At 41.6% G+C, this 25,965-nt stretch overlaps 1 protein-coding gene across 1 annotated transcript; it reads right to left on the bottom strand.

The window, feature by feature from the left end:
* Positions 1–1,651: 1,651 nt before the first annotated feature.
* Positions 1,652–25,190, bottom strand: canx (calnexin). The gene is made up of 15 exons (XM_080416878.1): positions 25,143–25,190; positions 18,890–19,132; positions 17,978–18,051; positions 17,649–17,707; positions 16,660–16,801; positions 14,139–14,220; positions 13,601–13,793; positions 13,290–13,479; positions 12,721–12,834; positions 12,322–12,478; positions 10,574–10,789; positions 8,095–8,214; positions 6,654–6,834; positions 5,961–6,055; positions 1,652–4,780 (listed from the first exon to the last, which is right to left on the bottom strand). The coding sequence occupies exons 2-15, from the start codon at positions 19,127–19,129 to the stop codon at positions 4,721–4,723; spliced, it is 1,923 nt and encodes a 640-aa protein (XP_080273004.1). The 5' UTR covers positions 19,130–19,132; positions 25,143–25,190; the 3' UTR covers positions 1,652–4,720.
* Between the last annotated feature and the right edge of the window lie 775 nt (positions 25,191–25,965).

Below are 25,965 nucleotides of genomic sequence, written 5' to 3'. Positions count from 1 at the left end.
ACTTTATTTTTTTGCAGTTTTGTAGTTGAATTTGAATTTCAAGAGTGGTTATAATATAAAGTACCTTTTTATTCTATTTATTTATTTTTAATTGTACTGAAATCGAAATGTGTACATTCCCTACATTAACCTTACTTCCTTGTCCCTACCACTGGTTCTCTGTTCACTCACACTTTTCATCATCTCACTTTCTTCCTATCTCTTCTTCTGACCCATGTACCCATCTGTAGTCACACACACACACACACACGCACGCACGCACGCACGCACGCACTCACTCACTCACTCACTCACGCACGCACGCACGCACGCACGCACTCACTCACTCACTCACTCACTCACTCACTCACTCACTCACTCACTCACTCACTCACTCACACACACACACACACACACACACACACACACACACACACACACACACACACACACACACACACACACACACACACACACACACACACACACACACACACTCAATACACTCCTTCTACCAAATAAACAGTACCATCTATTTATGACAATAAGTCACCCAATAGAAATAAAACAATCTATAATGAAACAGACAGAAATCCCCCTCCCCCCAATTACCCCATACTTTGCAGCAGATTAAATAGAATATTGGGTGAAGGAGTGTGAAAGCATGTAAATTACTCCTATTCTATTCCCACTCCTCTATCGCCTCCAGCCAAGGAGACCACCTTTCTGTGAATTGTATGTTCTGGTGTCTCATGAAAACTATTTTTTTCCATTGAATAGATTCCCTTCCCCACTGACTGTCATGTGTTGTGTCGGAACAGAGGATCTGTTTTAAGACAGTATTATTACTTTCTTGTCTTACTGCAGTTCTAACTATGCAGGGTCTGGGTCGGATCAAAGACAGCCAAGGTAATCAATATGCCTGGGAAATTGTCCATCTGTGCTTGGTTTTTCATGTTTGACCAATGTCTTCCCCAGTTTTTGCCCATCCCAATTTCCCCACCATCAATACAAGTAATCAAGAGTGAATAATATATAATATAATATAATATGAGTAAACCCTTAGTTAACATGCAAAGAATGTGATTATTAGGCCGATTTTCAATTTTCCTACCCTGTCATCCAGTCCAATCACAGAGTAGGTATGTTAAAGTTTATGGTTGAATGCATGAAAAGGTTGATCTCTCCACTGGAATGATTGGTAATGGACTGGATAATGACAGCAACATAGGAATCTATTAGACTGGTTCTCTATGTGGGGTCCCGGGTCCCCAGGTGTCCTTGAGGGGGTTACAGGGGTGTCCCCAGCTAAGTGATTGATAGTCAGGAACCAAATGGACCCTTACGGGTTTAGAATTCAGAAATTGTACATTTGCACACAGTAAAATTAACAGAGGATTTACAGTGTAGATTGGGGTCCATGAGATATTTAAAAAAAATCATATCAAATGGGGGTGGCCTAATGGATATCAAACCAGTGACCGTTGAAATGAGAATCACTGCTCTAGTAGGCTTGGACACAACCGTCACAGGACATGAATGGGATAGTCAATACTACTTATACTTTGAATAAGACTATGTTATTGGAATGTTCATAATGGGTCAGCATTGCCAATTGGCAATGTTTAACCAATTTCAGATTGAGTGACAAAGAGGGGAAAACAACTTGCCATTTCCATTAAGTTTCCATTAGGACTTTTTTATTCATCAAAACAAATGGCATGTCCATTCATAGATTACTGTATAACAATACACATCTGTCACAGGAGCAGTGTCTTTTGATCCATTGTTGCAGAGTACAACTCCTCATGGTCATCACAGTATTTCCTCAAAAGCCACTATCAAATTAGGCATTTCCATGACATCAGAGCTAGTTCTATAGTGTATGAGGTTAAAGCAGAATCCTGTCTGTGTAAACTTTTTTTTTAGTTCAAAACAAACCCATAATGTATTCATGCAACTTTCTGCCCTCTGATACAGTGCAATGTTCAGTCTAGAAGTCTGTTATCTAGGCAGCTTTAGGCAGACAACTAAAAGAACAAAACAAAAAACTACAGTTTTTACAACAAAAAAAGAAAATATATTAAAAAGAACAAATGGGTGAAAAACAATCCGAAGAATGATTGATAGTTTAGTCTGAAATTTTACATTCTCTTAAGGGAACAACCTTTTTAGTATTGTGGCTTGCTGTAGAAGGGTGAATCAATGGGGGAATACAAAAGTATCCAAATTAAGAGAAAATTCTAGCTTTTGTGGGAAAGGTCACCTGAAATTGATTTTAAAAAAGTCCTCCATTTTCCTTGACACTTAAATCTGCACTCAATCTCAAGGCTCAAATACATTTATGGTCATGGCAAACCATGACACCAGTAGAGAAGAACACATCTCCAACTGACCATCTCTTGGTCAAAATCTTTTTTTAATATATATTTTTTGTTTTATTTTTTTTAGTAACATCATTTTCAAGTTCTTGCATTTCCCCCACCAACCAGTTAATGAGTTTAATGAGTTAACTACTACACCTCACCTGGACAGTTATCACCCAATCATTGCTCAGCTTCATGGTGTAACACTGAAGCAGGCATCCCCTCACGTATTACAAAGACATCACAAATACAGTCAACAGCAGAAGTGTAGTAAAAAGGCAGGAGAAAAAAAAGGAAAAAAAACTAGTCTGCACAGTAGTTGCAGATTCCTCCCACATTTCCCAGTGATATTCACTAGCTTGCCGGCCAAGTGAAATGTCAGCACAGAACAGAGTGGCTAACAGGATAGACTTTCTCACCAGTTGCGACTAGGCTTCAGGAGTATTTGGCTTGTCAACGTAAACCTTCCAACCAATTTCAAAACTTCATCCACATGTTAAATCAAGAGAAAACGCTATTCCCCACGCTGCACATACAGCAGACGTGTTAAATTAAGAGTCTCAATTACCTTGACAAGTGCCAACTCTTTTTTGTCATACTTTTGTAATCGGCTGATGTCACTTTTCTAGCCATTCACAAGGTGAACAGGGTTGCAAAAACAGGAGTTTAAAAAAGGTAATGTAAGACTCTTAAGTTGTAGATGGGTACAACAAGTTAAGCGCTAGCATTTCTCCCAAAGTGCCATTCTTTCATTTTATATGGGGTATTTTAGACTAGGAGAAAGAACTGAGGATGCAAAGTTAGACATTGACAAGCGACAACCTGCCACATTTCTGGACTGTACTGCACACTTCAGAGATATGACTGCAAGATATGCTTGCTCATCATATTTAGCAACAGGGAGATTCTTCATCTGTGAGGAGGTGGAGCCTTGACAGTTTTTTTTTCCTCCTCCCCAATTTTAAACTCATGAGTCAGCGCGGACCGAGGACGCCGGTCTAACAACCTTGACTTTTCACCCACAAACCTGCCAGCAATAACCGTCACTGAGCTTCAAGGATTGGACTGCCTGCCTGCCTGCCTGTCTGCCTCCCATTCCAACAATACAACCAGGAAATGCTTCTCTTATCTCCCATACACACAAGTAGGGATAAAATGCCAATATAAGTTACTATACAGACATCAAATTCCTACACAGTACACATCAAAACCCGAGGCAAACTTAATATTAATGGAATCAACGTTTAGAAAACAAAAAAATGTAAATAGTATTAAAAAAAGAAATTTACAAACAAAAAAGTTAAAACCTTGCTTTCTAGGACCAAGTAAGGCAGCATAAACTAATTTAGTGGAAAGCCTGCAGCTAGATAGACTTTCTCCCCCTGTTCATATGAACTTATTTTTTTGCGTGTAAAAGAACAGCAAGTACACAACTGTACACTGTAAATCTTGAGTGTCACTCTAAATTAACACTGAGGATTTTACTCTGTACTATATGGCAACTGAGGGGTTGTGACTGCCCAATACCACCCAAACCATCATGACGTTAAAAACTGTAGACAGCACTCATGAACAGGAAGACTATACAAGAGTAGATTTTACACTGATAATTACACATTTGTTATAGTCAATCTTCCTTAAAATGTCCTCCAAGTTACTATGCTATGCGTGGCTATAACCCCTCTGTCATATACACACACTGCAGAAGTGGAAACTGGAGGATTGAGAGAGACTTACACACAGAGACAGAGAAAGAGATCATCTAAATGCATGTGGCTAAATCTACTAGCTGTAGTGTCGCCCTGCTAATTTTCTTGATGTTAAATACTGATTGGACCTGTGGAGGATGGAGGTGGGCTGACCAGCAGGGCTGTCTGTGAAGTGGGGAAGTAACAGACTGGGTGTGGGTGGGTGGGTATGGGCTGGAGCAGTTGGGTTGGTTTTGGGTGGTGCAGGGGGCAGACAGGACAACACGGTCCCGCAGGTTACAGCCCGCTCACACTTGCTACGGAATGGTGCGGGAAGTTTAGTTAATATTTTGAGCCCTTTTACTACACTAAGTCAGTCTTCATCCAACTGGAATCATCATCATCATCATCCTCATCCAGCGTCCATGTTGGAGGTCAGGATCATTTCTTTTTTTACCCCCGTCGGTCCTGATGAGAGATGGCTTTGCTGCTACGACGTTATCTTTTTCTCTTTTCACTTCGTCACCTCGGAAGGAGGATTTGGAGAGGAAGGAACATGGAGGGTGGGGCCAGGAGAGGGAGAGAGGGAGAGGAGTGAGGTTTGGGAGCGGAGGAGAAGAGAGGTATAAAGGGGAGGTGGGGCTGAGGTCAGGGCTGTTGGTTGTAGAACGCAGACCTCAAGTGGCCTCAGTCCTTTCTCACTTTCCTGTTTCTGGGAGACCTTCTCAGCACGTCGTCTTCCAGGTTCTGGAAAGCAGGACACAGAGGTGGAGTTCAACACCACATAGTGAGACTTCTGTTCAACTCGACGACACCCCACACAACCAGATAAGATTAGTCTCAGACATTCCTTGACAGGGCGTGGACCTTTAGCCACCTCCAAGAGGCAGGTTGTATTTACATGTAGGCATTTAGCCGACTACCTTTAATCTTAGTACAATAAGCTCCTTTTCCCTGATTAGTGACATTACAAGCACACAATGATGTGTAAGGATCAATGCTTCAGCACCCTAACAGAAGCAACACATTCCTTTGTCTTTAAACGTGAAGTTCAAGTTCAACGGATATGAATAATTCCCCTCAGACTTGGTATACTGCGTTATGTCCACGTTTTATTCTAATGAAGAAAAAGGGAACGTGCTCTCCCGTCTTTTTTTATTTAACCAAAAATAATGAACGTTTCACCCCGGGTAGGGCTTCAACTTGATGAAGCCCTACTTGAGGGTAGATTAAGGTTAGGTTTTGGTCCTCAACACTAAAGGAGAGTGTAAGCAAAAACCTTTTACCTGGGCATTTCAATTAACTACCCAATTTAAGGCACTCATTAACCCATTAATACCTGGGACGCATCTGTGTCACTTTTAGATTTCTTTAGGCTATTCAAAAATAGCAGATATACAAGCTCATAGCGCGGCACCGAGTGCCGCGCTACGAGCTTGTATATCTGCTATTTTTGAAAAATCGTGAAAATAATTTTTTAAATATTTGTTTCCGTTTTTTTTTTTAGGATTTTGAAAATGTTTAGAAGCGGCCTCAGGTCTTAATGGGTTAAGGCTGCACAGCACGTTTATGGCTGTGACTGACTGATGTTTTGTGCCAAAAGAGAGCTGGTTCACTATGGAATGCAAGTCAATGAGCTGACAATTATGGAATATACATTTCTAAACAACACAGAACATTTTAAGATATTTGGAGTTACATCATCTAGCAAAGTGTCATTTTACTTTAAAAGTTCATCATTTCTGTACCGTTTAATTACCTCTCAATTACACTGTACAACAATGTTAATGTCCCTGTAAATAGCTAAAGTTACTATGATCCGTTTCCTATCACAACGGAGGATAACGGATTCTAAATCATTGCCACTGGAGCCAAATACCATCACAAAAATCTGGTAACTGGTTTTGAATCCTTTTTCTGGACTCACCTCTTCTGTCTCATCGGCCTCTTCCTCCTTATCTCCCTCTTCCTCTTTCTCTGCGGGACTTTCCTCCTCAGCTTCACTCTTCTTTTCTTCGGTAGCTACAATGACAGTTAATTCCATGAGACACACGTGTAGGCCTGTCACAATCGCCTAATTGCAATTATTTGAGATAATTCATTTGCATAATCGTCATGAATGTCGTTTTTTTTTACATTTTCATACATTTTCAAATAACCACGGAAATAGCCAATCTACAAGCTTACAACACGCTATTTCCACTATTTTTACATTTCTTTTGAAACTATAAAGTTTCCCTGTGAACTTTTTGTTTACAAAGCCTAAAAGCTAAACAGAACTGTATTTTTTATGTTACAATGTTCAAAACACAATAAAATTAAGTCGCAATTATTTGTGTGACAATTAATAATCAAGTAAAATTTCATGATAACGAAACTTCAGCTGTGGCGTGACCAGGAACGCTGAGATGCCAGAAAAGAGGGAGCTAAAAATAGCATGTCTATCCCATTTATGGGAGATTTATGACCAATAAATAACAAACAGTTAAATAAATGTAATTGTCTTTCAAAAACCCTGCAACAACATACTGTTATGCTGTTCGTTTGCTCATTACAGTTGTCAAGTAATGACATCAAATTCATAACGCATTAAGAAGATAAAGGAAGGAGGAATTCATACATGGACTGCTCTCCTCCTCTTGCTCAGCCTCCTGCTCAGCCGGCGCAGCCTTCTCTTCCTTCTCTTCCTTCTCTTCTTCCTCTTCCTTCTCCTCTGCTTCCTCCTCTTCCTCTTCCTTCACATCTGGCTGAGGCTCATCTGTCTTCTTGTACTCGGCTGCTGGCGTGGCTGGGGCCTTCTTCTGTAGGACAGAGAGAGGCGTTGGTCAGACAAACAGTGTTGTATGTTGTTCTGCAAAGTGTAATCTCACTGTGTCAATATTCACAGTAGCCAAATCCCTTTTGAACAACTCACTGTAGTGTAACAGGAACACTGGTAGCAGGTTTTGCATTTCAGATTATGCCAAGCTAACCACCCATTTAACGTATATCAATACAGAATGCATGGTGGATATACAGGTGAAAAGTGTTACCTAGCTTCTCTTATCACATAACCCAATTGGGAATTGGCCAAGAATACAAGAGCTGATTTCATATCAGGTTTGCTTTGCAGTTCATTACAAATCATTCCTGACACATAGGAACCCTGCATTCTCTCGTTTGGGGCGTGTTTATGGGCTGAGCAGGTGTCCTCAGGCACAATATGCCCGTTGTAAAACAATCAAGTGTGTCAATCTGATCTCCAACTGTACATCCACATACCTGCTGCTACACAGAGATGACCACCAGAATGTTAATATACATATGATGCCTACACCAATGATTCTCAGCTTGATAGATACACACACTACATTTACACTTTAGACTGGTACTCTCAACGACAGGAGAGTAAGCTCCAGTTCTGTCCAACTGTAAGGAGTATAAGGGACAGGATTTCAATGTCCAGACAATCTTGTGAATAAAGGTGTTCACTGTCTGTAATCCTGTCAGGACATCAAATGATCAACGTCTGAGCCCCTGAACCACTAGTTGAGAAACATTGGTTTACGCAATCATTACACACGGCAGGGGAGTGGAACCATAACTCACAACAGCACGATTAATAAAATGGGAGAGAATTTAGCTCCTCTCATTACTATTCTAACACATGGAAATTCTATGCTAAGAATCACCAGGCCAGTCCCAGCTGACAAAAGTATTTTGGCTGCTCGGTTCATTTAACTCTTCTTGTAAGCTGGTGAGGCTCAACTGAGATTGACTGTTTGCAGAGCACTGTGGAGAGTCAGCAAGACCCCTTGAGTTACACTTGTCAGCAACACACAACGCACTGCATCAATCCACCCATTAAGGGTTAATTTGAGTGCGTGTGAATGCATATGTAAGTGATCGTGCATAAATATATTCTGTCCAGTAATATAGAGAGAAAATCTGACAGAAACAAAACACAAGGACAAATAACTGCTACATTCATGTTATCAAGTGTGTGCATCAGAATGTGCCTACGTGTATAAAACTGTCTAACTGTATGTTAGAGAGAGAAAGCGTGTGTGTGTGTGTCTGACCTTGCCCGTGCAGCAGAAGACGATGATCAACACAACGGGTATGGCCACGGTCAGGACATACACCACCCACAGCCAGGGACGCTCCTCAGCCGCACTCATCATCTGGGTAGCCAGGCCGGGCTAGAAAGGACACACAGGCAGAGACAACCAACAACAAGAATTAAATCTGAAGTCAAAACAAACATACAAACTAACAGACTTTAGGGACTCAAGAGTCCCTAAAGTCTGTGGTCACAGGAATAATACAATTTGTGTACAGAGAGTGATAGTGTAGGGATACTATAGGGCTCCCACATAAAAAAAGCTAATTACAAAGTGCTTCACTATAATAAAAACAAAAATACATCAAAGCAAAATATTGTAAATTCTGTGTATGGGAATGCATGAGCATTACACACACACACACGCCGAACGCCACACCCACAGGTGTGAGTGTGTGAAGCCTGGTTGGTTATTATGAGAGGCAGCCTGGTGGCCATACACAGGGAACCAGGGCAAAAGACTAATGATGCATAGAACAAACAGTGTGTGAAAGCAGAGGAATGTAAGACACGCTCTGGGACAGAGGGAAAGAAACATAAGACAAATGGTAACAGAGAATACAGTGATAGTAGGTGGGCAGAGGAAAGCAGTAAACAGAGTGAGAGAAGAAAAATGTACAATATCAATGAACTACACGGATAGAGGGAATGCGAGTATGTGAGAGAGTGAGTCATGGTGAGAGAGAGAGAGCAAGCATTCTAAGTGCGCGTCCTGAGTGCAGGGGAGCTTTGCGGCCAACATGCCAGGCATCCCAGGAATCCTCCTTTAGGAAAAAACTCCATCATGAGGGCAGCAGGAATTTTGATGAGCGATGGCTCAACTAACTGCTAATCCATGGATACCAGCCAACCCCCCACAGCTCTCAGTATAAGCTACCCCCATGCAATGCCCCTACAACAAAAGAGGAACATCGCCACCTAGTGGCTATGTGTGTTTATGCAGAGTAGTGTGTGTTACAGATCTAGCTCAGAGTGAAATAACTACATGGCAATGTTGTTGTCACTCAATACCACTGTGAGATAGACCAGCTGTAATTGCTTTGTTTAAGCAAGTGCTAACCATAGCCTACTTGTTTTGTAGGCCGACTGTTCTACACATAATTGCAATTGTATTTAAAATGATGCGTTTTCCTTTCACACTCCATTTGCAAAATACCTGTATTTAAGAGAGGTTGTCTGTTGTGCATCTCACATATTGCCGCACAAATGTACAAAGCCTTTTAGGTACCAGAACTTGAGTTCACATTTTCATCACTCATGTTGCTCATTTTTGGTCTTCTGTTCATCTTTGTTATCCTACCCCGTTTACAGTACATCACATCCAAGGCCTTGGATTGCATGACGTGATCATGTCCAAGAGGAACATACTGGAGTACACTCATCTTCATTGAATGATTGAATCTTCTTCGCTGCCTGAAACTGTCAGTTTGAACCTGGCTGGTGTTAGGTTTCAAAGCCCCTGATAACGATGTAAATTTTTCACAGAGTCTGTGAATGCATTAAACAGACCTTCAAGAGTTTTAATCAGTGCAAAAAAGGTTCCAGACTGTTTATAGCAGTAATCAGATTAACTCGAAATATCTCCAAAAACTGCTTTTTATAGCAACGGCTGCCGTCAATGGTTAGAACAGCTAATTTCGCTATGGAGACAGTGCTAACCACAGCGTTGTCTCTGGACACATCTATTTCTGGTCCTCCTTCTGGGAATGATCCCAAGGCCTGTTGGAGCCTTGCATCATTAGCTCATTGGGTTGCTGCATGCTCCCTGGGCTGATCGTTTAACAATAGCAAATAGTACAAAACAAACGCTGCCGGATACAAATCTCATCAGCAGTCTGCAACAGGAACTTTATTGATCACTAGAGAAATCCAGAGGAGTAGAGCTGTATTACTTAATATGCGCCTTTGTTTTCAAAGTAGCCTACACTTTCACACCTGGGAGCTTCCCATTACAACCACATATTTCAATGTAGGGTACCAAGTGACCTCATATTCTAAACATAACATTTATTCCTTAGCATCAGTCTGTCAGATCCTTCCAAAATTTACCACACAGTACCTTTAGGACCAAACTACTTCTCCCTACTAATCATATAGCCTATAGTGCTCTCACTCTCCATTAAAGGCATGGTAGCTGTGAGTGTCCACCAACTGGTCTCATTAGGTTTATTACTCCAGATTTCTATACAGAGGGATTTAAATCATATTAGGAGAGCCATTCATCTTTAGTCTACCACAAAGTCGGTGTCGAACATGAAACCTCAAAGGAATTTTTGGACACAGTTCTTCCTTGGTCCAGGACAAACCTTTCCACAAAGTTCTGTGCAATTCCATTCAGAACTGCTCAGACCAATATTTGGGGTTCAGTACCCTGGCTCAAGGAATTTGCTTGGGGTGTGGCGTGTGTGTGGGAGGTGTGAGGTGTCAAGTCAAATTACCTCTGCGGCTCCCTCGGCAGCCTTCTTCAATCCAAAGCCATCAGTGGTCCAGCGCTCGGCCGTGTTACGGTCGTTGGTGATGAAGAAGTTGTCGAAGAAAATATCAGAAGACATGGACCACAGCTCCAATCCCACGGCGCTGAATGAACTCATCCTGAATGGGTGAAGATCCTCGAAGAAGTCTGGGTTGGCGACCTTCCTGGGTTTCCACACTCCCTGGGGGGGGGGGGGGGGGGGGAAGTGACCGCAAAAAAAAAACTCTTAGTCACTTAACTCAACAGATGCAAGATTTTCTTGGTGACAATGGGAACAGCGACACAAACGCCATGTATAAATGGTTAGATCAGGCCAAGCATCCTGACCAAAAACGGAACTCCTGTAGCTTGTGCACACACACACACACACGCGACCAGAAGATGTGCACTCACACAGGCACAGTTTTGATTGTGCCTGTGTTCTGATTGGAAACAAATCGAGTAGCATTTTATTTAGAACATTTTTGAATTGGCCATTTTAGAAAACTAACATTTTCGAATGTTTTTAAATGGGCCATTAAAAAGAAAAGGGATTTATATTTTAAGAATTGATAAATGAGAACACAAATCGATAATCAAAAATCGCTTTTACGTCACATTCCTTGTTTTCAGCCAACACTAATATTGTTGAATTATACATACGTTTTAACTAAAATGATATATATCATATATATAAAAAAATATATATATATATATAAATAAATAAAAAAGCCACTTTCTCATATGAACACTGGAAATCAGGTCTGGACATTGTCCGGTGTTGGCCATTCACAAATGTAACATGCAACAGGAGAACGTCCATTTCAGATGCGCTCACACAATAAGGTAAATAATCCGTTTCATAAGGTGAGGGGCGGGGTCTGGGTAGTAGACACACATATTAGCTACTCCCACGTAAAAATAACACAGGCACAGCCTGAGGGAGATGAGAGGATCAAATGCAATATTTTTCAGAGAACAAAGGTCTCTAAATACAGCCAAGTGCGCACTGCGGAAGGAAGCGGCTACTGCAGTAGTAAAGAGACGTTTATGTTCCATCGGTGAATATTGAAACTCGAACGCTTATAAAAGGCAGAATGATTAAACTCTCTCTCCAAACACCTCGGGAGGAGGGGAGGCTCCACCCGTCGACAATAGAAGCGTCATCAAAACGTCCACACGCTGAATGTAAATCTACAGGACAATCACAGAGTCCATTCACACAGAGCGGTTTGAGCCAAATCGGACATTACCCGGACTTAAGTCAAGGGTCCTGCCCACATAATGTCCGATCCTACTGATCCGGAATGTTGCGTTCATACATACAGCCCCTCCGTTTGAACTCTGGGAAACTTCCATAATACAGTGAATGTCTGAAAGTGGCTGTAAACAAAATAGTATTTATTGACAATTGTGTCCCGTGTCAAGATTAATTGATCCTTCATAATTGCTTATCACCCCAGCAATACTTGCATTATATCCATTACATTAATGGGGATGCACAAAAGTGTCTCAACCTTCGTGTGTGTATATATATATAATATATATATATATATATATATATATATATATATATATATATATATATAGATAGAGGTCCATGTAGGAGAAAAATATTTTATTTTATTAAGATAATTCTAAGCATTGGAGGTTCCTGCCAAACACTACATTTTAAACATTTCTTATGTGTTAAAACATTATTATCCAACCGCTGCGTGGGACTTGCATCACTACCTGATAGTTAGGGTTGTCAATCATGGGTGACTTCCACTTGCCCTTGTAGTTGGGATTGTCAATCACTGGTCGCTGCCAGGCACCGCATCCTGGGGCTGACTCACAGGCAGCGTTAGGGACCTGGGGGGCCTCCCATTCACCATCCATATCCACATCCCTGGACAGGTACAAGAGAGCGAGAGGAGGGACAAAGTTTAGACAACCAGAGATGAGACGGGATTGAACAAGACATATTTTATTTAGACAGAGATCTTTGAATGTTGCTTCTTTTCTTTCTGTGTTTCTGTATGTACAGTATATGTGTTTCTCTGTATGTGCATCTGTGTCAAGGGCCACATTTTCTGTGGCTGTGCAAGTGTGTCTGTTGAGGTTTGTGTTTCCGAGTGTGCCTATCTTTACCAGTCCTCAGGTTTGACAGCATCAGGGTCACCGGTGTACTCCGGCTCATCGTCCAACCAGCCGTCAGGCTTCACTGCATCTTCATCAGCGACCTGAGCTGGGGCGTCCTCATCCCTGAACACACAGTCACACATCCTTTAGCTGACATATAACAACCACCATTATAGCTGCAGGTTTTTTGTACTCTACAAGGATATTTTAGTTGCTAACAACAATGGATTGGCTGAGGCCAGTTTGAGTGGGAACCGGTTTTCAGAGAAAGTAGCTATATGCGAGAACATAAATCGGTTTGGAAATTAAAAACCTCTGCGTTAAAACAAGCAACCAAAGTTATTGCTCATCTTAAAAGTAACTTTCATAACTTGTGGAAACCGGAAGCAGATGCAACGCTACTTTCTCGATCGACTTTGTGAAACCGAGTCTGCACGCTAAAAATAAACTAGGAATACTGGTATGGCAGAACGCCTGGTAGAGAGCAGTTAATCAGAGAGTGAATCCACTAGTCAGTGGCCAGTTAGAAGACAGTTAAATTAGCTGATTAAGAGGCTCATTGAGAAGGCCAAACTGACCAATCTTCAGGCTTGACAGCATCTGGGTCCTGGATCTTGGGCCTCTCGTCCCAGTCCTCAGGCTTGTGGTCTTCGGGGTCTTCGATCTCTGCATGGGGGTTGACTTGGGGCGTCACGTCTGTCAGCAGGTTACCACTGTTCACCACAGTTTGATCCACCAAGATCTCAAAACTGTTGTCTGGGTTCAACACTAGGGGCAGCACAGAGGCGAGACAACAAAAATGAAAGGGGGTTGTCCTCTGCAGCAGAAATAGGCATAGGTCTCACCAAGTGTGTACAAGTGAGTTTCAATGTTAGAATGTGTGTCTTACCCAGTGAGTACAAGTGGGTCTTTTTATCTGTATAGTATGAGCGGAGGTCAGCATCAGGTTTCTTAGCATGTTTCTCCTCAAACTCTCCTGTCTTTGGATTCTTGTGTCTGAAGATGAAATGTAGTTTGTAGTCTTCTCCACACTTATCTGGTCCAAACATGATGGTGTAGGAGGTTTTGTCCTGAAACTGGTCCTGGTGGACAGGCACAAAATACAAATGAAAAACATACACAAATGCAGGCAAAAAATATGCACAAATAAAAAAAAATACCACCTATCTCTCCATAAACCCCAACTTTTGGGCAGAAAGTACAGTCCATTAACAAGGAAGATAGAAGAAGGAGAAGTCTGGATTGTGTTACCAAGACCATAGTCCTTACATGTATCTTTGTGTCTGACCACTTCCTGTTAAAAGGTCATAACTGGCAGAGCCAAAAATCACAAACAGCTAGCCAAATTCCCTTCAGTCCCTGGAAAAAAGGATCTGTGGGTCAGATGCTTTTTGTCATCTAAAATGTAATCCTGTAGGTTTTCTTACCAGGTCAAGATCAGGGGTCTGGGTCAGCAGTTTGACATATGCACCACCACAGTCAATACCAGTCTGGAAGTTCACCTCATACCTAAGAGCAAAGCAAAGAAATTATAAGACGGCACCAAAATGTATTACTATGGCACTATACAATAAAACAGGTAACGACATAACTATATAATTTAATGGAGTGGTTCTCAAGGTTGGGTCCGGGGATCCCCAAGGGTCCTTTAGGGCAGGGTCTGCAACCTTTTTTGCCCCAAGGAGCCCTTCCAATCTCTATTAATACAATCGCCTTGTGGTTCGACTTCCTGTAAGGGGGCAGAGTTTGGGTGTTATCGTTTCCTTATTCTTTGTCTGCGCTATGTTGTAGCTATGTTCAGATCACCTGTCCAATTTCCTACACATTTAGCCTAAAAATGCATCATGCCTGTAGCCTTTGGATCGTGTACTTTTAATTGTTCAGTATACATTTGTATTCGTTCTTTGGGCCATATTTTGCCTCAGTAGCGATTAGCGAACCCCTCTATTCTCCCTCTTCATGTAGTTTCCGCCACACTGGATGCCTTACAGCACTTTGCTGCCTCCCACAGGTCGGGAGAATAATGCAGTTTGTATTCTCTTCTCAGTGAAAATTATATTTTCGCTCAGTAGCGCACTACTCTATCGTCATGCATATTACGTTGCCCCGGGCTCTGATTTGAGTCACACTGACTTTGTCCAGTAGAGGGCGGCCCCCCTACAGCCCATTGTATGTCTGCATTCTTTGCAGACATCACACATGCACACGGCCGGTGCAAGACTCGCGTGTAAGCTTAGTGGAGTGAAGCACTCTCATATTACGTTGTGTGCGATCGCGTGTGTGTTTGTGGGTTACTTCATCACGTATGTGTGATCAGCTCCGACACTAGGCTACTGCAAGCCACACAGCCTCGATTACAATGAACTGCATAAACAAATGGACTTTACATACATTATAACGGAATATGACTTTATAACAGCCAACATCTGGTAGGTGAACATTTTTCTTCATCTCAGTGTGTTTGTGCGTGTTGTTTTAGATTTTATTTTTGCTTTTACAATTGATTTCATATGTAAATTTGTTTAATAAATGAGGGGCCCCGTGCTGTGTAGCCATGTGCATGGCCACAATACCGGTAATTGTAATAATAGCATATACCGGTAGCCTATATTGTAGGCTACTAGATGTGAGGGCCAGGCTAAAATAAACAAAAATATAGACCTGTAGATCACAGGAGTGTCGTGCACAATGCGTTAACAACACCTTTTGTTTTGTTAGGAGAGAGATGGCAGTGCAAGATTGGGAAGAAAGCGGTTCTTCTACAGATAAACAATAGTTTCGAATAATATTATATATCAAATAAAAAAGGCAATTGTTTGTGAGCCATGGCTTCACAGGGTTGGGGAACGCTGCTTAGTTAATTTCGGCATCAAAATCAATTGAACCACTTTAATCCTACTTTATACTTCAGCTATTTGAAAATTTGCCTGGCATGGCCAGACTAATATCACTGCGTAGATATTAGTCTGGTATCCCTGAGTTTAACCTGCATTTCCAAGGGGCGAATTAAAAGAATACCTCTGGTGATAAACCCGCCCCATATTTGCATACTGGGCCCTGATTGGTACCCCACAACTTCAGGGGCATGGAAATCCAATCACAACAGAGCGGGGGCCAGACCAAATCTGTTTAGTTTTTTTTTTGCACTGGCAGATTCATCTGGTTTCCAGGCTATTTGAAAATAACCCATCTACAAGCTCACATTGCAACACATTGCATGGCAAAATGTGGTGAGATTTGCCATTTTTCACAGATTTGAACGTTTTTAACACATTGGGTGCCAGAGGTTTATTAAAATATTATACGTTGAGTGCCTGCATTTCTTCCATCCACTTGCGTTATACGTTTCGTGGTGTAGAAGCCCCGACGAGGAAGTGCATGTAAACAAAGCGTGCGTGCGAGACGGCGGAGGGTCCCGACTAACGCCTGGAACAATAATATTTCTAACGCGATCCTCCATTGCAGCGTGATCGCCGATCGAAAACGGCTCGTTTTCACCACATTAAAAAGAAATGGAGATATTAAGCTTTTAGTCAAGGAGATAACATTGAAAACGCCGACCGGAAGGATTTTTGACATGGAGCCAGATCCAGCTTCTTCTTCTCAGAAACTCCTTGGGTGATGTCAAAGTTTCGTTTTAGCGCCCCACGTGGCCCTCATGTATAAAAATAGAATTGGGTCAAAAACGGTCCGGACCGTTTTCGGCACTTCTCGTTTGGATCCTCAAAAACGGTCCGGACCGTTTTTGGCATTCAATGTGTTAAGAACACAAATCTTCTCATGGGGCTCCCTGGCAACTCTTTTCAGATGGGGGACCACGGCCAAATACATAAATTTAGGGGTCCTTGACATGAAAATGTATAAATAATAAAATGTTTTAGAACCACTGATTTAATGGCAGTATGGAAGTGTGTGTAGCTGGGTTGGGATTACGGTGTATATACTTACTGGAGAATGAGGGGCTGGGTGTCAAAGATAAATGGTCTAAGGAGCTGGGCAGAGATGGCGTGGTGTTTGGCCCGAGACTTGAGGACCAGGCCTTTGTCTCCTGGAAGCTTACTGTCCTTCATCTCCTCAACTTCCCATTTACCTAGAAAAAGAAACAGGTTTAATCGCAACAGCCAACCAGGGAAACAAACCCATTGACGTTTTACTACCTACTGTCCCCATTTTTAAGATTTCAACCATTGCAGCATTCTGGAAATATTCAAGGTGGAAACCTTCCATGGGAATTCATGGGAAATAATGGGAATACGTTTTAAATATAGGGGTTATCGGCTCAGGCATTATTTACCATGTAATATGCAGATAGAAACTCCATTAATTCATTCATTATAATCCATTAATTTGCCAAATAAACCCAATTATTCAGCTGCTCTTCATCTGGCATGGTTGCATCTCCATCTGGTAGGGTGTAGTATAAAGGCTATTTCGCCACAGACCTAACCATTATCTGATCTATGGGATGTGCCGTTTTAACGGATAACACAGGCACAAGGGACCATTACATCACATCCTGTGTGTTGCTAAATTAGGGGTACAGTGTGGTGGAGTAGTCCACTCAAGCCTATAGATAAGAAAATTGCTCCACAGTATTTCCATTGGCCATTTGACCAAAAGAAGATAGCAGTAAGCTCTGAAGACAGAAAATATTGACATCAGTATTACAAAAGTACACAGATAACCAATGCACGTTAAACTACACTATGCCTCTTAAGCCCCATTATGTACTTCATATGATGGTGTAGTGGCATATATAAATAGCAGATCTACAAGCAGCTCACAATGTGTTGTATCACGACACACTGTACGCTTGTAGTTTTATAATTTCACTATTCTTGAACATTTTTGCCAATGACATGCCCAAAATAGGGATGCCAAGTTGAAAGTGGTTTAAATGGGCATATTTTCTGTGGATCTGAATGTTGGATCCGTACCATCATACTTGGCGATGTCCTCATCAGCACCTTCCTTCTTGGCACTGGAGATCACCCAGCTACATAGCGAAAACAATGGAAAAGAAAACAAATATTGAGATATAATGAAAAGAGTCTGGGAAGCCCAGAGAAAGACATGCTGGAATCCACATGACTAAAATGAGTTGTGGTGACTGAGAACTTTAATCCATGAGTAGGTAATATTAGCAGAAGTTAATTGTGCAGCAGGCACATCAGTGCATCCTGTGTGAACATCTATGTCTTGGGGGGGTTGAACAATTTACTTATTTTTACAGTTTATATGGGTTACTACAATAACTGCTGCTTACCTGTCCAGTGTCCCCCGGTCAAACGACTCTGCAAAGAAATGTTCTCCCATGGGCTCTGGTGCTTTGTAGGTTACCTAGACAGCGGAAGAGAGAGAGAAGGCAAAAGTTAAAGACTGAATTGATTAATCTAGTGCAAGAACTAATGATTTTGTTGGCATTCTTTCAGCAAGTGATTGTCTCTCACTGGCCACTCTTCAAATGTACTATGACATGTCTCTTATCGTGAAGCACGATACAATAACAAAGTTACGGAACAAAGCAGCAGTATGCTGGGCTGGCGTTGGCTATTGTTGAGTTTATTGGTAAGAGTATTCATAGAGAGCTTAACAAAGCCCACAAATACTAGAATAACTGTACACATGCCATATTATACATATCAGAGAATATTTTTGTTATATTATTAGAAACTATATTTAGAACTCCACAGACCATATTTTAATTTGTAGAAAAGCAGACATATAAGTTCAAGAGCTGGGCATGTACAGGCCCTTAGAGCCTCTTTCCCCGGTTGGAATAGGAGGCCTACGCTCTTAACTGAGCCTTTTCTCAGGATATTAGACACATGGGATCAATAAATGAAACATATCTTTGATTGAAACTAATTAACAAATTTAATGCATTCATCAAGATATTTTTGGGGCATTTCTATCCTTTGAAAGCGACAGTAGAGAAAGGAAATATGGACATATAGGGGGATCAACAGAATATTTATTGAATATAATTTTTGTGATTCTATTGAGGCATTCAAACCACCTCAAACTATCTTTCTTTTTATATTTTGCCATTCTCGTTGTTTTATATAAGTTTACTATTATTGCTACTACAATGTCTGAGGAACCAGAACGTACCCGTACTCAAGATGCAACAATAAAGAAACTTTGAACCTTGGTCTTAAAGTGCCCTCAGACTTACTTTGGGTACCGCTGGTGTTTTGGGAGCGGCGGGGGGCTCGTCGTCCACCTCCCCCTCCGGCAACTCCCCCTCTTCCTCCTCACCGACGTCCAGATACCGCTCATCTTCTATGTCCATGTCGTCGCCGAGGTCTTCGACCAGGTCCTCCTCGGTCTGGGCCAGGGCCACGGGAGCCAGGCTGAGGCAGCACAGGGCCGTGGCGAGGAGAAGGGCAACACATAACCTCACCTTCTGCTCCATAGTCTGTGGAAGCAGATAAGGAGGACCAATTATTCAGCTGCTCTCCATCTGGCCTGGTTGTGTCTCCATCTGGTAGGGTCTAGTATAAAAGGCTATTTCGCCACGGACCTAACCATTATCTGATCTATGGGATGTGGCGTTTTAACGGATAACACAACAGGCACAAGGGACCATTACATCACATCCTGTGTGTTGCTAAATTAGGGGTTACAGTGTAGTGGAGTAGTCCACTCAAGCCTATAGATAAGAAAATTGCGCCACAGTATTTCCATTGGTCATTTGACCAAAAGAAGATCGCAGTAAGCTCTTACTAGACTGAAGACAACATATTGACATCAGTATTACAAAAGTACACAGATAACCAATGAATGTTGAAATACACTATGCCTCCTAGCGCCACTGTGCTGCAAGCTATTAGGGCATCACAAACTAAAGACAGTAGTTTCTGAAAATATGCATCTGTTCCAGACAAATGTACCATAATAAAGGCTATTGACTTTTACTAGTGTCTGGGGAGGTGGGGGCGAGCTGAAGAGGGAGGAAGGACATCAATACAGTAGAATAAAATTGTAAGTAACATCACCATGGTACCACAAATTAGTGTACTGATTTGTTTGTTTTACCTTTCAAGGCGAATAGGCGATACAAGATAAGGTGACACTTTAACAAAAAACATCTGGCCTGAATCCGGAGACCAATGCAGTCAAAATACAAATCTGAAGGGAATACAAATATAAGGGACAAGGAAATTAAAGAGTAGCCACTGCTCTGCATGTTCGATATTTTACATTTAGCTTGTACCTAAAGCTGAGTTACTGGTGAAAGCAGCACGCTATTGATGTGCATATGTGAACCATTGCCACTGCCGGGCACACAGTTGCCTGTTACCCAGGGTTTCCCTGGCACCAATTGCCATGGCAACGAATGACCACCCATGGGACATGCACCCTCAGCCCCTTTATCCTTAATGAGATTAAGTCCAAAGAGATTACACTACTGCAACGCTGGAACACACACCATTTACAGACAATTTACTCATCACCTTAACAATTTTAATACTCATTACACCTCACCAACAAACAAATTTGTACATTAACAACTAGGGATGGTTAACAGGCTAACAGTGGTTAGCCAAAGAAAAAAAAACTGAATATGCTTGATGGCTTATTGGTTAATTTGTGTAATAAATAGTTTCAATAATGGGGGAGATTTCACCATTTTGAACATACTCAGGGAGGCGCAGTAGAGTAGTTTTCCACACTGGTAGCAGGTCTACTACACAGTAAAATTCTCATTGTGTTTAGTGGGCCAGTAAATGAAGTGACGATGAGCTACTTAAGGTTTCCCCACCACATTCTCTACACGCATTCTTTTAAAATTTTGTTTTGGGTTGGGTATGTGGGTCATAACTGTATTTCAGCCTTAGGCTAGTAACCGTTAATTTTCGGCTAACCAGTTACAAAGCTACCCATTATAGACATCCCTAATGCAAATACAGAAAAACATGGCCAGGCCTGCCTTCTAAATAAAATGTTTATATAATGAACAGTTTGTGTTCTTGGAACCCATTAACCTCAGTCATTAGTGTTAAAGACACCAAAGACAGCAGTGGCTATAGTTTAGACATAAAATCAAGCCTAGAATATCATGCCACACTAAGCAATGTATGCATCCTTCCAGAAAATTAGCTGTCTGTTAGGCCAAACAGCCAGCTAATTTGCAGGTGCACCACTGAGCAACAGCTTAACATGCAACCATACATGTATTAACTTGGTGCAGATATCATAGCAAAAAAAAAGCACGCTGTTCACCTAATAAGCTTAACCAAAATAGGATTAGCAAGGCAGGCTAGACCAAAGGGCTAATGTTTAGTATTGCACCGCAGAGTAACGGTGACTAGCAATAACTGTCAGTTTAGCATTAATCAGCTTGACCACCAACTACTAACGTCCGCATTTAAATGAATTAGTCCTACCTACAGGCCAAGATTAAGGCAGGACCTAGGACACAATATATGTATAAATTACGCCAATCCATGGAGCCAATGGGTTCAACCCATTGGGTTAGCCAATCAAGGAAGTGCATCCTCCACAGACAGACATTCTTGGTTTTTCGTTTCTGGACAACCTCTGGGCTGATGGACCACTCGGCCCAATCCATCGGCGACACAGAACCCTAAGTTTGAAATCAATCGGTTGGACTGTGCCCGAGTTAAGCCCAGGACAGTCACATACACACACACACACACACACACATGTTCCTGGAATTTATAGATATACCGTATTTCAACAATTTAAATGATACCAGGCACAGAAAATTACAACCAGAAACATGCTACAACCTTTTGGCTGTAGCCAGTTAAAGCTTGACTACTCTCAGCCTTACTTCACAAATAACCAACAGGTCTTCCTTTGGCAGAGTCACAGACTGCCTGGTAGTGAATTATAGAACTAAAGGTTAAAATGAACTCACAGGATACAGCTATATCATGTGGAAGATCTGCTGCTTGAAAAATACATCGTATCTCTCAATGGGATTTTACCAAAGGTCATAATGTTCAGGAGAGTCAATTTTGGGTGTAAAAGGTACATGCATGCATTCATAATTCGGTACAGGGCGTTCTGTTCTGTACAGCTGTGTGTACTGATCAGAGTGCAAAAAAAAGCCTAGTTTTACCTGCTGAACTACAAATCCGAGTTCCCACGTGAACATATTGGGGGAGAACACCATGCACACAGTATGCGTTACGCTACACAGACAGCACACTTGGCCCTAAGAGCCTGTCATGTTTACAGACCCTGTTAACCACTGAGAAATCAGATTTATTACGGGAGCTAAATATGATATTCATCACTGTGCACTTTATGGTATGGTTGGTTGGTGCTGACTCCTCTCTTGCAAAGAGGTTCAACAAACACTGGTTGTTATTTATTTTTAAAACTCTCATTGGGAAGAAATCCATTGTATCCGTCCGAGATGTCTCGTAAAAATGAGAGCTGTACAAGATCTAATGACTTACTTTTACTTAAAATCCTTAGGGCGTATCCTCTTTTAATTGGATAGGATTTTCCCATTATCCCACGCACCTGTCGTTTTAAGTTCTTACGGTATGCATCAACCTTCAGTCAAGCCTGCTATGACACCTGAATTTCCCTCTGGGGATCAATGAAGGTTTATCTCATCCTATCTACCAACACCATGACAAATGCCTGAAAGAAATAAGACCGCTCAATCTTATCTCTGCTGTCTTGGCAATAAAACCCCATAATAGTTGTAGCGTTGCTTCAGTGAGCCAAGTGGAGCAGATAGCATGCATATTCTGCATAAGCCTTAGTTACAGGCTGAGCCTTTGTTAGACATCTGGTGCTTTTCCACAGTTTGCCTCTTTTCCTAAATGTAGGCCCTGCCAGCACCAAGAGATGTGACAAGAAATCAGTTCAGGGAGTTGATGGGGTCAGTAAGTCACCTATGATTGATGATGATGGCCATAAGTAGGGACCAACTGACCACAGCAAGCATGAGAGCAGAGACATAATGTGGGTATGGGCTTTAGGCGGGGCAGTGCAACTGCAAACTGGCTTTGCCTGTGTTCTGTGGGAGTGGATGGGCTGCCTGGGGGTCGTGGTCTGCAGCAGCCCTCTCGTCTCTGTGCATGTGGTGGGCTGAAGAGAAGGAAGGGAGTGGCCTGGGGATCTCACAAGTGTGCTTTATGTGTGTTTACTTACACCCATGCACGCATACACACCCACCTCCCCCAATTCTTTGCCTCAGTGGGTCAATATATTGAAGTGACAGATGGGTCACACAAACATGAATAAAGGGGGATGGAAGGGCAGTATACAAACCAGTCAATATCACGTCAACACACAGGCGTAATGCAAGACAGCTAAACCATACAATTGTACTGCTTCAACAACAACAATATTTCAGCTAGTGCACTGCAGGGGGCACGATCAGATAGCACTAGTACATTTATCTCTGTTGAAGGAAGAAGCAGATGTTCTGTCACAGCATGTCCCCTTCCCACAGGTCAGAACCCATGTATTCTTAGTCCTTCAATTACATCTTTCTTTCAAGAAAACTACAACATAGGGTGACTCTATAAACAAAGGCTTAAACACTGACCTTGACTGTCCTACAATGTGTCAGCAGTATAGAAAAAAAAAGTGGGATTTCCATGACACACGTGTGTGGTCCTGTGCTGGAGGCCAACAATTCAAGTTACACAACAGTATACCACACAGGAAAGGTAGACAGGTTACTATTTAAAAGTTGGCAAACAATCATTACCCTGCTTCCTTGAAAAATAAGACACTAGTTTACCACATCCTGTTGGTTTTGTATAATCTTCACTATAAATGTGTCACTTGTGAGGTTATTTCACACATTAACAGCCAAAGACATTTCATTTAAAGCCATAATACACCTCATTCAAATTTCAATATCACACAGTCAGTGAGTGGTGCTATGGTTGAGTTAAGTCTGCAGGTAAAACTGGTCAGACTACCACATGCCTTACCTGTTATACGTAATATTAAAAGTATTCAAATAGCATCGAAGATTCCAGATAAAGCTCACACTAGGGCTGGGTGATATGACAAAATCAAATATCACAATATTCTTGACCAAGTACCGCAATATTGATATTGCGACGATAATGTCGTATTGTGATTTTTTTTTTTGATCTGCTATTTTTTAACAAGGTCTTAAATGGTTAAAACCAGGAAAACACCACTTGCTATATCACAATATTACGACATCCAAAATCCCAGACGATAATAAATATAGTCTCATATACATACATCTCTCTCTCTTTCTCTACCCAGCCATAGCTAACACTATGTACACTTGGCCACCCCTGTGAGTCTCATGAGGCTGTGTTTAATCATGTCACCCGGATAGAGAATCATAAACATCCAGGCAGAAACACAAGGTTACTTGTGTGGTAAATGTGGGTTTAAGCAGATGAATCGCTCAGTCCATTCATATCTTTCTTTTACATTGAAATTAGCAGCATGAAATGTGATAGGCTTGTGATATGTGTAATGTGATGGACATCCAGTTTTTTTTTCACCACATAGAATGTTTTGTTCCTCAAGCAACAATAAGTAGCTTCAAAAATATTAACACACACATTGAGGCAGACATTATTAGTTAGCGTAGACAAGCTAACGCTCCTGCAACTTAATTAGCCTAGTATCCAATTAGAGAAATGATATCCAATTGCTATCTTGTTTTCGGCAAGATCACCATTAATACATTTTATCAGGCTTAAGCCGAGGCTCTTCAATGTAAAACACGTTATTAGCCGAGTATTGGCCCAGGGCTACAACTAGGATTACATTGGATAAATTAGCCACCTAGCATCTAGCTAGCTTATTTGTAGTGTTGCCAGATTCTGCGAGAAAAATAAGCAACAAGTCCAAAAGAAGCGACTAGGCTACGGCTATTTGAAAATAGCCAAACTACAAGCTCACAACTGAGTTTGTAGATCTGACTTTTTTTTTATCTTGAGGGAGGAATTGTATTTTTTTTACAATTTTAAAACACAAATCTTGTAGGGGGGGGGGGGGGGCTCCCTGGCACAAATTAGTTTCAGATGGGGGGACAAATACATATTAATTTGGGGGTCCTTGACATGAAGATGTTTAATTACCACTGGTTTAAACATCAGAAAACAAGCCCACATAAGCAACGACACTTTAGAAACAAGTAAAAAAAACGCAACGACCAATATTTACAAGCCAATTTACAGAAAAAGAAGCCCAAAGTCGCTTATAATAAGCCGACATGGCAACACTACTAGCTTACTTGGCCTATGCTAGCATGACATTCAATGCTAACACCATTCAGGAGCTTCTACTGTGAACACGCATTGAATCAAGAGAGTCAAACAGAATGACTTATTATATTCTGCGTGGGGGGGGAAAAAACAGTATCGTATTTCAACGACACGAGATCAAAACGAACCACATTAGATCATCAGAAGTGACATTAGTCGTCATTAACTCACCTCCTTCTCGGCGATATGACTGTGATGATGCGACCACCTGAACCTACAGAGGAGGATCACGTGTGAGGAACTGGTGGATGCGAGTCCCGGATCTATGAGCCCGCCTCCCTGCGTTGCCGATTGGCTGATGAAGCCAGACTAGTGACGTTTTTGCTCGACTGGCAGACGTTCATTGGCTACGCGACGCGCTCGTCAAAATAAATGGTCCCCGCCCCCTAATCTGAACCTCGTGGACGGCGATGATTCGTCCGGCTGGAAGAGGAAGCGGCGGCTCATTGGCTGTTGGTGAGAGACTGGAAATGACAGAGGAGCAGTGTTGCCATGTCAGCTTATTATAAGCGACTTTGGGCTTGTTTTTTCTGTGAAGTTGCTTGTAAATATTGATTGATTGATTGATTGATTGATTGATTGATTGATTGATTGATTGATTGATTGATTGATTGATTGATTGATTGATTGATTGATTGAATACTCTATTAACTGTTCGCAAAAAAGCACAGAAAGTACAGTTCAATACCAGGTCTGCTAAAAGGATTAAATAAACCCAAGAAAGCACTATGACTTGTCCATATGTATTCAATTCATCGAAACATTTAATGACAGACAAAATGTGTCTGTCATTAGATTTTTTGTGTAAAACATAATATAAACGAGTAGTAATCAAAAAGAAAAATATGTACAGTAAACAGTTGGGGGGGGACTAGCCCTGGTTCAGAGCGTTAGTGAGTTCCCTAACGCTCTGAACCAGGGCTAGGGGGGGACCAGGGACCAGGGACCCCCCATACAAAATTTGAATTGTTAAAATGTTTTTTGAAAATAGTAG

This window comes from Gymnoscopelus braueri (genome assembly GCF_963280865.1).
Source record: "Gymnoscopelus braueri genome assembly, chromosome: 20".
In the NCBI taxonomy this organism is placed as follows: Eukaryota; Metazoa; Chordata; class Actinopteri; order Myctophiformes; family Myctophidae; genus Gymnoscopelus; species Gymnoscopelus braueri.
Note: the sequence above shows the minus strand (reverse complement) of the source record. Positions and strands in the feature narration are given on the sequence as shown.

Excerpts from the sequence above, each read along its gene's own strand:
- canx (XM_080416878.1), bottom strand. The coding sequence starts at position 19,129 with ATGGAGCAGAAGGTGAGGTTATGTGTTGCCCTTCTCCTCGCCACGGCC. Across the intron at positions 14,221-16,659 it reads ACCCAGCCCCTCATTCTCCA|GTATGAGGTGAACTTCCAGA; the intron begins GTAAGTATATAC and ends CTTTGCTCTTAG. Across the intron at positions 12,835-13,289 it reads GCTGTCAAGCCTGAAGATTG|GGATGAGGACGCCCCAGCTC; the intron begins GTCAGTTTGGCC and ends CTGTGTGTTCAG.